At 39.9% G+C, this 11,245-nt stretch overlaps 1 protein-coding gene across 1 annotated transcript in view; it reads right to left on the bottom strand.

Moving 5' to 3' along the window:
- Positions 1 to 968: 968 nt before the first annotated feature.
- Positions 969 to 11,245, bottom strand: part of arhgef10la (Rho guanine nucleotide exchange factor (GEF) 10-like a) — a 170,286-nt gene continuing 160,009 nt past the window's right edge. Inside the window, exons 26-27 of the mRNA XM_062986147.1 lie at positions 6,320 to 6,442; positions 969 to 1,748 (exon numbers count right to left, since the gene is read on the bottom strand). Coding sequence (XP_062842217.1) covers positions 1,204 to 1,748; positions 6,320 to 6,442 — 668 coding nt within the window. The 3' untranslated portion in view covers positions 969 to 1,203. The remainder of the gene's footprint in view (positions 1,749 to 6,319; positions 6,443 to 11,245) is intronic.

Here is an 11,245-nt window from a genome sequence, read left to right as displayed (position 1 = left end):
CGTGATGAAGAGATAATCAGTGTTATTCACTTCACCTGTCAGTGGTCATAATGTTATGTCTGGTCAGTGTATGTTTGAGCTCTTCCTTGTTTTGGGAACGTAATTTGCGTGTCTTTATATATATATATATATATATATACGAAATCTTTAAAAGATGGCACTGCAACTTCCCTCACTTCGCCCACCAGACTACTGATAAGATTTCAACAAACGCTGTAAAATAAAACAGACCCTTCAGCAGCTTTGTGGCATGACGAATTCCAAACAAAATGACTCCACCGGGGGTGACCTGCCTGCAACAGTGAGGAAACGTTCACTATTTGAGCAGCGAGCCAGTATTCGACCCCCGATGAGGATAGAGCTAAAATGCGTTCAGAGATTAAATGGACGATTCCAGGTTCCCCGCAGAAAGAAGAAGCTGTCCGGATCCAGAGTGCAGAAATGGTGCATCGTGCACTGCTGTGATCCCAATGTACTCGCATTTCCAGCAAATGACCTGTGAAGAGCTCATGCTTTTGACATGAAGAAGCTTCTTCACGCCTCAGCTTGACCTTGTTTAGTGTAAGAGAGTCTCTTGAGTATATCCCTGAAGAATACTGTAAATGTTATGCTTTGAATGGTTTGGAAACAGTTTGGGGAAGGCATTTTTCTGAGTTCTGACCTTAATCCTATTATACAATGACAAAAAATGCCTAAAAAAACAGATCTATTCAATTAGACTGAGGTCCAGCACAGGTATGCTGGAAAAGGACAAGGCCTTACATAAAATGTTCCATAAACATCCCTAAACTGTCCCAATACTTTTGTCCATATAGTGTATGAGTGAGCGAGTATAAAAGTGGCATCACATTGTTGCTATATTAGCTTATCTTGTAGCCCAATAACTAGAAGAAGCTAAAAACCAGGCAGATTAATTAAATGAAAAAAGGTTAAATTATGTTACAAAGCTGGAATTTACAAAACCCGAATTTATTTATCAAAGTTTTAATAAGTTTCACAAAATTTTACATTAATGGCAGGTTACTGTGTTAACTTGTCAATATTTCAGTTTAATAATAATAAAAAATGATAATATTTAGTTCAGTAGACCCACTTTAGACGTGTTGTATGAAACAGCAGAATTTAATCTTGACAGACACCCAATGTCTCCCACCTCCCAGTAGCTCCCAGTAGTAGATGGATTTAAATTCCATCTGTTAAATTCTAGACCCTAAGGGGCAGTTGCCAAACCATCAGGGTACTCTCGTTTGATTCTACCACACCCTTCAATCCTCCCTCCCTAAGTCTCCTAAATCCCTTTCCTCCAGAGATGACTGCCGCAGATGTCACCAAGTCCCTCTTTGAACCTTCCCTTGCAATCGGTCGACCCTTGACCCACATGTCTGGGTCGTCGCTTAGCTCGTAGATTGAGCCATCTTCAAGACTGTGTTCCAAAGACTCCAATGATGAATCTGAGTTCTCATCACACCGAGTGGTCAGCCGCCGTCCAGGTAAAGCGGTGGTGGAACGGATGCGGTACTGAAGCAGCATGCTCTGTGACCTTTCCTTGACCTCCCCGAATGAAGACGTGCCGCACTGTGGAAGAGAGTCCTGGGAGGAAGTGTCGCTTCGCTCGTCCCCTCCGCAGGCTGAGTCGGGCGCCTCTACAACCGAGTCTCGCTTGAGAAGATCTGGGGACAGTGTGCTGCTGAGGGCCACCAGGAAATCCACAGGACCATGATGAGCATTCACAGAGGTCATTCCCTTACCTGCAGCAGAGCAGATACACAACATGAATGCTGATTTGTACAAGCAAAGTCATAAAATAAGTGCTGTCCCCTTCTGGTTTTCCCTATTTTACTAATGTTATTCTTAATGGTCTCACATAAAGAACATTGTAAGGAATTTAAGATCCTGCTACAACAACTGAGTTAGGTTTGAGTCAGGATTTTGGTCAAAACAAAACCCTATTTTTCTTTCTTTTGAACCATTTGGAGGTGAACCTGCTTTTATAATTGGGATCAATAGCTTTAGAAGAGTTAAAGTCTTAAAACAGGTTATAGTCTTGCCTGGATCCCAATAGAGATGCTGTGGTAAGGACTGAAATGGGCAGTTCATGCCAAAACCCCCAGCAGTGTGTCTTATTTAATGCAGTTCTGGGAAAGTGGGAAAATAAATTCCTGATAGAAGCAATGGCTGCTGCTGAACACTTTCCTTAATCTAATATTAGCCTTTCTCATTGCTAATAGTGGTACAAAGAGCTAAAGAGGGACGTCCATTTTTCTAAGGAGTGATACAGGTGTGGAATACGTTTATACATTTGTTTTATGGCAAAATAAATAATAATATGAATATCTAGGACTGCTTTACCACTAACTGTTGAAAGAAACAAAAAAATAAGTATATATATATACCCATCATCCATAACATTACCATATAGAAGCACTTTGTAGTTCTACAATTACTGCCTGTAGTCCATCTGTTTCTCTGCATGCTTTGTTAGCCCCCTTTCATGCTGTTCTTCAATGGTCAGGACCCCCACAGGACCACCACAGAGCAGGTATTATTTAGGTGGTGGGTCATTCTCAGCACTGCAGTGACACTGACATGGTGGTGGTGTGTTTGTGTGTTTTGCTGGTATGAGTGGATCAGACAGAGCAGTGCTGCTGGAGTTTTTAATCACCTCACTGTCACTGCTGGACTGAGCATAGTCCACCAACCAAAAATATATCCAGCCAACAGCGCCCCGTGTGCAGCGTCCTGTGACCACTGATGAAGGTCTAGAAAATGACCAACTCAAACAGCAGCAATAGATGAGCGATCGTCTCTGACTTTACATCTACAAGGTGGACCAACTAGGTAGGAGTGTCTTATAGAGTGGACAGTGAGTGGACACGGTATTTAAAAACTCCAGCAGCGCTGCTGTGTCTGATCCACTCATACCAGCACAACACACACTAACACAGGGGTCTTCAACCTGTGGGGCAGGGGGCGCGAGTACCTGCCCAAGGGGGCGCGAGCGGCTGTCCGGGGGGGCGTGGCACTACGAGATTATTATCATGAACCGGTGGCACACGAGACCGGCGGGGCATACGGCAGGCATCCGCGATTGAGCCGTGGCCCACAAAGGGGAGGGGCGCATGACGAAAGCCGTGCTTGGCATCTGTGCTCGAGCCGTGCCCCATTCAGGGGAGGGGGGCGTGGCGGAACCGGCACCTGGCATCCGTGCCCGAGTAGTGCCTTAACCAGGGGAGGGGGGTGTGGTGGCACACGCAACCGAGTGCTGCTGCTCCACCAAGGGGAGGGGGGCGTAATGTGTGAGGGGGGGCGTAATGTGTGAGGGGGGGGGCGCAAGTCGTGCTCGGCACACGAAGGGGGGCACATGCCTAAAGAGGTTGAAAACCCCTGCACTAACACACCACCACCATGTCAGTGTCACTGCAGTGCTGAGAATGATCCACCACCCAAATAATACCTGCTCTGTAGTGGTCCTGGGAGAGTCCTGACCATTGAAGAACAGGGTGAAAGGGGCTAACAAAGCATGCGGAGAAACAGATGGACTACAGTCAGTAATTGTAGAACTACAAAGTGCTTCTACGTATATGGTAAGTGGAGCTGATAAAATGGACAGTGTGTGTAGAAACAAGGAGGTGGTTTTAATGTTATGGTTGATCAATGTGTATATATATATATATATGAGGTGATTGTGTTTGGTTGAAGAGGCAGGGCACAAGCACATAGACATAACTCTATTAATTATAGACAAAACAATAAACAATGTACACAAAATATGATACACAAAAAAATAGAACAAATGCTACAGTCAATACTCAACAAAACACAAAGGAAACAAAACAGGTACTTAACACAGGCTAATTGCATTCATGACAGGGTAAAGGTAAAATCAATTAAAAAAACAATTACATGACAGCGGCGGAGATACAATTCGAGGGACAGAAACAAACAAAAGCACATGGAGCGTTGCCATGGCAATGCTAATACAATAGCATGTTTGTACCTTTTCTTGTTATCACAAAATGTGATTTATAGTACGTATTATAGTATAGTAATGTTTTGTGAATTGTTGAAATGAACGTCACGTTTACCCACTTGCTGTCCTGTCTTTTTACTCTTCAGACAGCCATACGTTCCAAAATTCTTGACCCACCAGCATGCACCGAGGCAGCATTCGATGGGTATGGAGCTGCAGACTCAAAATGGACTTTGGATGTTCAAGTGGAATGAGGAACAAGTGATATTCCCTGCTGTAGATGCTGAGCGGCCATCCGCCAACTTCACCACTTCAAACCAACCTGTGACATAAGGTAAGCCTCCAGCTCTGCTTTACTCTATGCCAGACTTTGATTTAGTTTATTTCTTACTTTTTATGCCACATACAGAGTAAAGGGATCAAAAGTATACTGTTAAAGACCCCCTTATTTTTCTAAATGGATTCTGATGACAAGAAATATTAATATTAATTAAGAGAACTCAGGGACACGAAGGCAATGGACAAAACAAATGCTGCAAAGAGTTAATATACAACAAAATAGAAAGAAAACAAAATTTGTACTTGTACATACACTGATCAGCCATAACATTAAAACCACCTCCTTGTTTCTACACTCACTGTCCATTTTATCAGCTCCACTTACCATATAGAAGCACTTTGTAGTTCTACAATTACTGAGTGCAGTCCATCTGTTTCTCTACATGCTTTTTAGCCCCCTTTCACCCTGTTCTTCAGACAGCAGCGCTGCTGGAGTTTTTAAATACAGTGTCCACTCACTGTCCACTCTATAAGACACTCCTACCTAGTTGGTCCACCTTGTAGATGTAAAGTCAGAGACGATCGCTCATCTATTGCTGCTGTTTGAGTCGGTCATCTTTGAGACCTTCATCAGTGGTCACAGGACGCTGCCCACGGGGCGCTGTTGGCTGGATATTTTTGGTTGGTGGACTTTTCTCAGTCCAGCAGTGACAGTGAGGTGTTTAAAAACTCCATCAGCGCTGCTGTGTCTGATCCACTCTTACCAGCACAACACACACTAACACACCACCTAAATAATACCTGCTCTGTGGTGGTCTTGGGAGAGTCCTGACCATTGAACAACAGTATGAAAGGGGGCTAACAAAGCATGCAGAGAAACAGATGGTTCTATAAAGTGCTTCTATATGGTAAGTGGAGCTGATAAAATGGACAGTGAGTGTAGAAACAAGGAGGTGGTTTTAATGTTATGGCTGATTGGTGTATAATCAAAGAAACATTTATGTGATGGAGCAGTGATAAAAAAGGTGCCATTAGAGAATATGGAAATACAACCAGAGTTGTGATGAAGCTGTCTGGAAGAGGACACAAGTGTACTTTAACCTTGATCTTTGAGGAAATGTTGAAATGTTGACATGGAGGTAAAGATCTGTATGGAATGTTACTGCATCTTTAACTCTGGAGCCATACCAGAAATATTTGCTCCTATAGTTTGCTAGACGCTACTATACTTGTAACTGGATCTAATTCACTCAGGGTATGTTTGCTTTAATCAGAAGGATGGTTATTCCCTCAATATTTCTTCCAATCTAATTGTATCCAATTACCACATCATATTTCACCTCACCTCTACCGCTGCAGACTAACACATGCCCTCTTCAACAAGTAATCAGTAGCCAACCACTTTTTATCACCTATTATCCCTTGTCTTTGTCCTGGTGCCATCGATCAGCCAAAAGAGTTCGTAATTGCACCCCTTCCTCCCTGTGACGAGCCAATTATCGGTCGTACTGGCACCCGGGCCTTGATATGGATTGTGGTGTTTCTTTGTTCTTACATATAAGCTCAGACTTAATAATGTACCTGGTGATTTAAAAAGAAGTAAATTGGCTGCTTTACGAAATAAATCTAAACTAGGTCATGGTAGAAAGACAAGAATACAAAACATACAGTCAGATTAATAGAAAAAAAAAGGTTTTGATGACCACACAACCAAGCTTTCTGACTTGGAATTGCAAACCTGTGGTGATGCATTTTTGGCATTTAGCAGACGCTTTTATCCAAAGCGACTTACAGTTGTGACAATATACAATCTAAGCAATTGAGGGTGAAGGGCCTTGCTCAAAGGCCTAACAGTAGCAACCTGGGGTTTGAACCGGCAACCTTCAGATTGCTGGTCCAGTACCTTAACCACTAGGCTACAGCTGCCTCTAAATCATAAGACTAAATAAATAAAAAAATTAAATAATAAATTATAATAATAATAAATTAAATAATTAAATACTCTTACATGACCAAAACAGCTTGTCCAAAGTACTTAATACAAAGGTGCCAATGAAAACCACTGCATACCTGTTATTTTTGGGATGCCCTCCAGCTTGGGGACAGGCAGAGTGATGATGATGCCCTGAGCGGTGCCCACCCACAACAACCCCTGGCAAACCAGCAGACTGGTGACCCACATGTTTACTTGAGCTGCAACGAGAAACACAAACACTGTTACTGAAACATCCCGACTGAATGTGAAGTAACTTCATCTGGTGTAAAGCATCCCTGCTGCTTCCATCTGCACCGGCTTGCTTTCAGTCTTCTCACTGGGCTACTTATTTTTCCTCTCCAGTAAAAATGGACTGAGAGTAAACAGACTGTGTATCTACTGCGGTTGGCATCGCTGCTTTAGAAATGTAAAGAATTCTCTTCTCAGCTCTTTTGACAAATTCAGTCCAGTAAGCAGTTCCCTGAAGGGAATTGTGGGTGCAGGAGTAGTACAATGCTGACATTGTGTGCACATAGTAATAAGACACATAATTACATACTATATCTGTTTACACATTCTCATAGAGGCTTTGCCAATACAGAATTGATCTTGTTGTTTTTGCATTATGTTGTACAGAAAAAAACACTTCCATTATGAATGATGCATTTTTGTAGGCTGGTGTAGGTTTGGTATTTAAATTACTTAGCTCTATTTTTTATTATTATTATTACTATTATTGTGATGCAGTTATTACTATGCAGATATTTACTATGCAGTGGTTCTCATTAATAATAATAAAAACAATAATAATAATAATAATAATAATAATTAATAATAATAAAAATACTAAATAATGTTGAGGTTAAAGAAAATTACAAAATAGATACAGATATAAATGTTACTTTTTTACTAATTTAATTCATTGTTTATTATTATTATTATTATTATTATTATCTAATGTTGGGGTTAAAGGAAATTACAAAAGACACAGACATAAATGTTACTTTAAAATTAGGGCTGTCAAACGATTAAAAATTTTAATCGCGATTAATCTCAGAATTTTACATAGTTAATCGCGATTAATCGCATTAAAAAAATCTGTGTAAATGTTATAGAAAACAAGGATTTTTAAGTGAAATGTTACAATTAAAATGGTGAACATATTTTATGCTAAATGTACTGATGTTAAAAACTGCTGGGACAAGAGAAAACTGTAAGGGAGTTTTATTCACTCACATACTAGGCAGTAATACTATCTAGCAGAGACCCTTGACTTCGTATATATGTCAGATGCGCGGTTATTGTAACAGACTTTTCTGTGGTTGTATCGTGACGATGGTTTGATGGACGTTTCTACACGAAGTGAGTGTGTTTTCACTAGGGATGCATCGATACCATTTTTTCCCAACCGAGTACAAGTACAAGTACCTGTATTTTTGTACTCGCCGATACCGATACCTATTTAGAATGATGCAATCTGGAGCATTATGGAATAGTGTAGTGTTTAGTGTAAAATAGTGCAGTGGAACAGTTGCTTGCCATCACTAATTGTAAAAAAAAAAAAAACACCACACAGACATCATTGAGAAAGCTTCTGATAAGCTAACGTAATTAATGTTCATTAATAAACGCACGTAATTAACGTTGTGCACATCATACATGCGATGCGATTCTGCTGATTGAAATATTTACTTTAAAAGGATAATACAGTCCGATCCCATCTGAGCCGATTCTATCAGCACATACATTCGTGGTTCACCTCGGTAAATCGTAAACGACTCTGAGTCGACTCCCGCTCTGTGGTAATAACCAGTATAATTAAGCCTGAGCTTTATAAGGTAAGCGAGTCACACAGAATGTTCTGTAGTATTTGGTGTTTATTTACAACCGCATCATTCATCATAACAGTAAACACGGAGAGATGACTGAGAAAAGAAACTTACGCTGCGCTTACAATGAGTCGACTCCTGAATCACTTGTATCGACACTGTGAACAGAGTATTGAACACAAACACAGCGGTCGCTGCTTTTGTAACCGGTTATCTTCGCTGTGAGCTCTATTTTAAAGGGTTTTTTTTCTCAAATGGAACTAAATAACATTAAACGTGCGTGTGAGCGTGGTCAGTGAGAATAATTCAATCTGTCTCCCGTGGGTGAAAAATTAATCGCTTTAGTTTTAGAAGTGAAAAAATCTCGTAATGTCATTTGCGTTAATGGCACTATTTTTTTTAATCGCATTAAATTGAGATTGCGTTAATGCGTTATTATCGCGTTAACTTCGACAGCCCTATTTAAAATACATTTTTACATTTTACAAAATACAAATTTAATACATTAAATAATAATAATAATAATAATAATAATGACAACAACAATAATAATAATAATAATGACAACAACAATAATAATAATAATCATAACAATAATAATAATAAATACTAAATAATGTTGGGGTTAAAGAAAATTACAAAAGATACAGATATAAATGTCACTTTTTCACAAATTTAATACATTAAATTATAATCATAAAAATAATAATACAAAAGAATAGAAGAAAAAGAACCTGATAATTAAAGAATCCATTTTTAATTTACTAATTTGTAGTACCATTTGTATCTGTACTTTTTTCCCTTTTAATCCAGCCCTAACCCTAAACCTGGCCCCAGCCCTAGCCCTAAACCTGGCCCTAGCCCTAACCATAAATCTGGCCCCAGCCCTAACTCTGAATTTATGACTGATTAGTTGACTGGTTGATTAAATACTCTTAATTTACAAGCTCAGCCATAAACTCCTTCAATAAAAACTCAAATCAAATAAAACATGCTTCTAAACTGTTACAAAAAAAGACAAACTAATAATTATTTTTAAACCATATGTGAAACCATATTATTGAAACTGATTGTAATTTAAAAGAAATATTTACATAAATATGAAGTTAAATGGATTATCATTTCTTAAATAAATATTTCTGTATAATATTTTGCTAGGAATCTTGACTTTTTGTCCCTAAGGACATGACTGATTAAAGCTATTAGTGAAGGAGACGCTGCTTTTCACTTATTTACTGTCTGAAAGTCCCAGCTGAGCAAAGACTTTTGAAACGCTGCAGATGTTGTGGAAATTATTAATTCATCAACCATAATAGATAGATAAAGAGGAACCTGTGGGACCCGTGAGCCATTAGGAGTGTAACCAGACATTCATAGTCAGGTTCTGCTGGATTTAAATGTGGTTTGTTTTTAAAACAAAAGTTTACATACATCTGTACAAAACGTACTGTGTCTCATAACAGTTTGGGGATTTATACAACTTTTGGATGGAACAAGAGTACTATAGATCTATAATGAAATGTTTGCTAGGTTTAATAACTTCCTTACCCTTTTTTAACCTTAGAGATGGTCAACGTCTTTAACATTAACACAAACTACACTGATCAGCCATAACATTAAAACCACCTCCTTGTTTCTACACTCACTGTCCATTTTATCAGCTCCACTTACCACATAGGAGCACTTTGTAGTTCTACAATTACTGACTGTAGTCCATCTGTTTCTCTGCATGCTTTTTTAGCCTGCTTTCACCCTGTTCTTCAATGGTCAGGACCCACACAGGACCACCACAGAGCAGGTATTATTTAGGTGGTGGATCATTCTCAGCACTGCAGTGACACTGACATGGTGGTGGTGTGTTAGTGTGTGTTGTGCTGGTATGAGTGGTTCAGACACAGCAGCGCTGCTAGAGTTTTTAAATACCGTGTCCACTCACTGTCCACTCTATTATACACTCCTACCTAGTTGGTCCACCCTGTAGATCGCTCATCTATTGCTGCTGATTGAGTTGGTCATCTTCTAGACCTTCATCAGTGGTCACAGGACGCTGCCCACAGGGTGCTGTTGGCTGGATGTTTTTGGTTGGTGGACTATTCCAGGAGTCCAGCAGTGACAGTGAGGTGTTTAAAAACTCCATTAGCATTGCTGTGTCTGATCCACTCATACCAGCACAACACACACTAACACACTACCACCATGTCAGTGTCACTGCAGTGCTGAGAATGATCCACCATGGGGGTCCTGACCATTGAAGAACAGGGTGAAAGCAGGCTAAAAATGTATGTAGAGAAACAGATGGACTACAGTCAGTAATTGTAGAACTACAAAGTGCTTCTATGTGGTAAGTGGAACTGATAAAATGGACAGTGAGTGTAGAAACAAGAAGGTGGTTTTAATGTTATGGCTGGTATTTGGTATGGTAGATATGATATGGACATGGCATAAATGGTCTTCTGGTTTGACTCAGTCATACAGGGCATTGGTCTACTGGCTATCATATTCATAGGATGGACCTTAATGTTCCTTGGCATCAAAGTCCAGACTGTATAGCAGCAAGACAACCCATTCATACTAAAAACAAACCTCATCCATGTGTCTGATCAAATCTGCAGAACCCTTCATCCAAAAAGTTTCACTTTCCTTCAAACGTCTTAAAACATTTAGAGATTTTGTTTGTTCTTTGTTTTTTTAGCTTGTTAAAATGGCTAAAGCAACAAACCTGCAGACTTTAACCCTCTCTGACTAGTTGCCTTCTCTATTTTTCCACCACAGTCTACGCAATTATCATTGCATGCGACAAGTCGAGACTCCTGCCTGAAATTAGACGGCATGAGCAAGAAGCATAACAGTCTAACTACAACCCAGCCCCAAGAATAACGAGTTCTCACCAAGGCCAGAACTTTTTATTGAGACTTTCTGAACTATGATAAATTTTCTGAAATATTATAAAAATTTCTGGATACGCCGTGCAGCCGCCATGCTACGGGGTGCCCGGTGTAGTTTAGGATTATTTCCGAGTAGCGCCTTGCCGCGGCTCTGCTTACATAATGAATGTTCACACGAGCTACTGGAAGTAAGAAAGCACTAAGCGAACACCCCGGGGTCATTCGATGAATATTTTAAAGTATCAGAAAAACACCGAACAGAATAAGTAGGGACGTCTGGCACATCTCAGGAAAGGGAAAAAAAAAA

Source organism: Trichomycterus rosablanca, chromosome 24 (assembly GCF_030014385.1).
Source record: "Trichomycterus rosablanca isolate fTriRos1 chromosome 24, fTriRos1.hap1, whole genome shotgun sequence".
Taxonomy (NCBI): Eukaryota; Metazoa; Chordata; class Actinopteri; order Siluriformes; family Trichomycteridae; genus Trichomycterus; species Trichomycterus rosablanca.
This window is presented reverse-complemented; position numbering and strand designations above follow the sequence as displayed.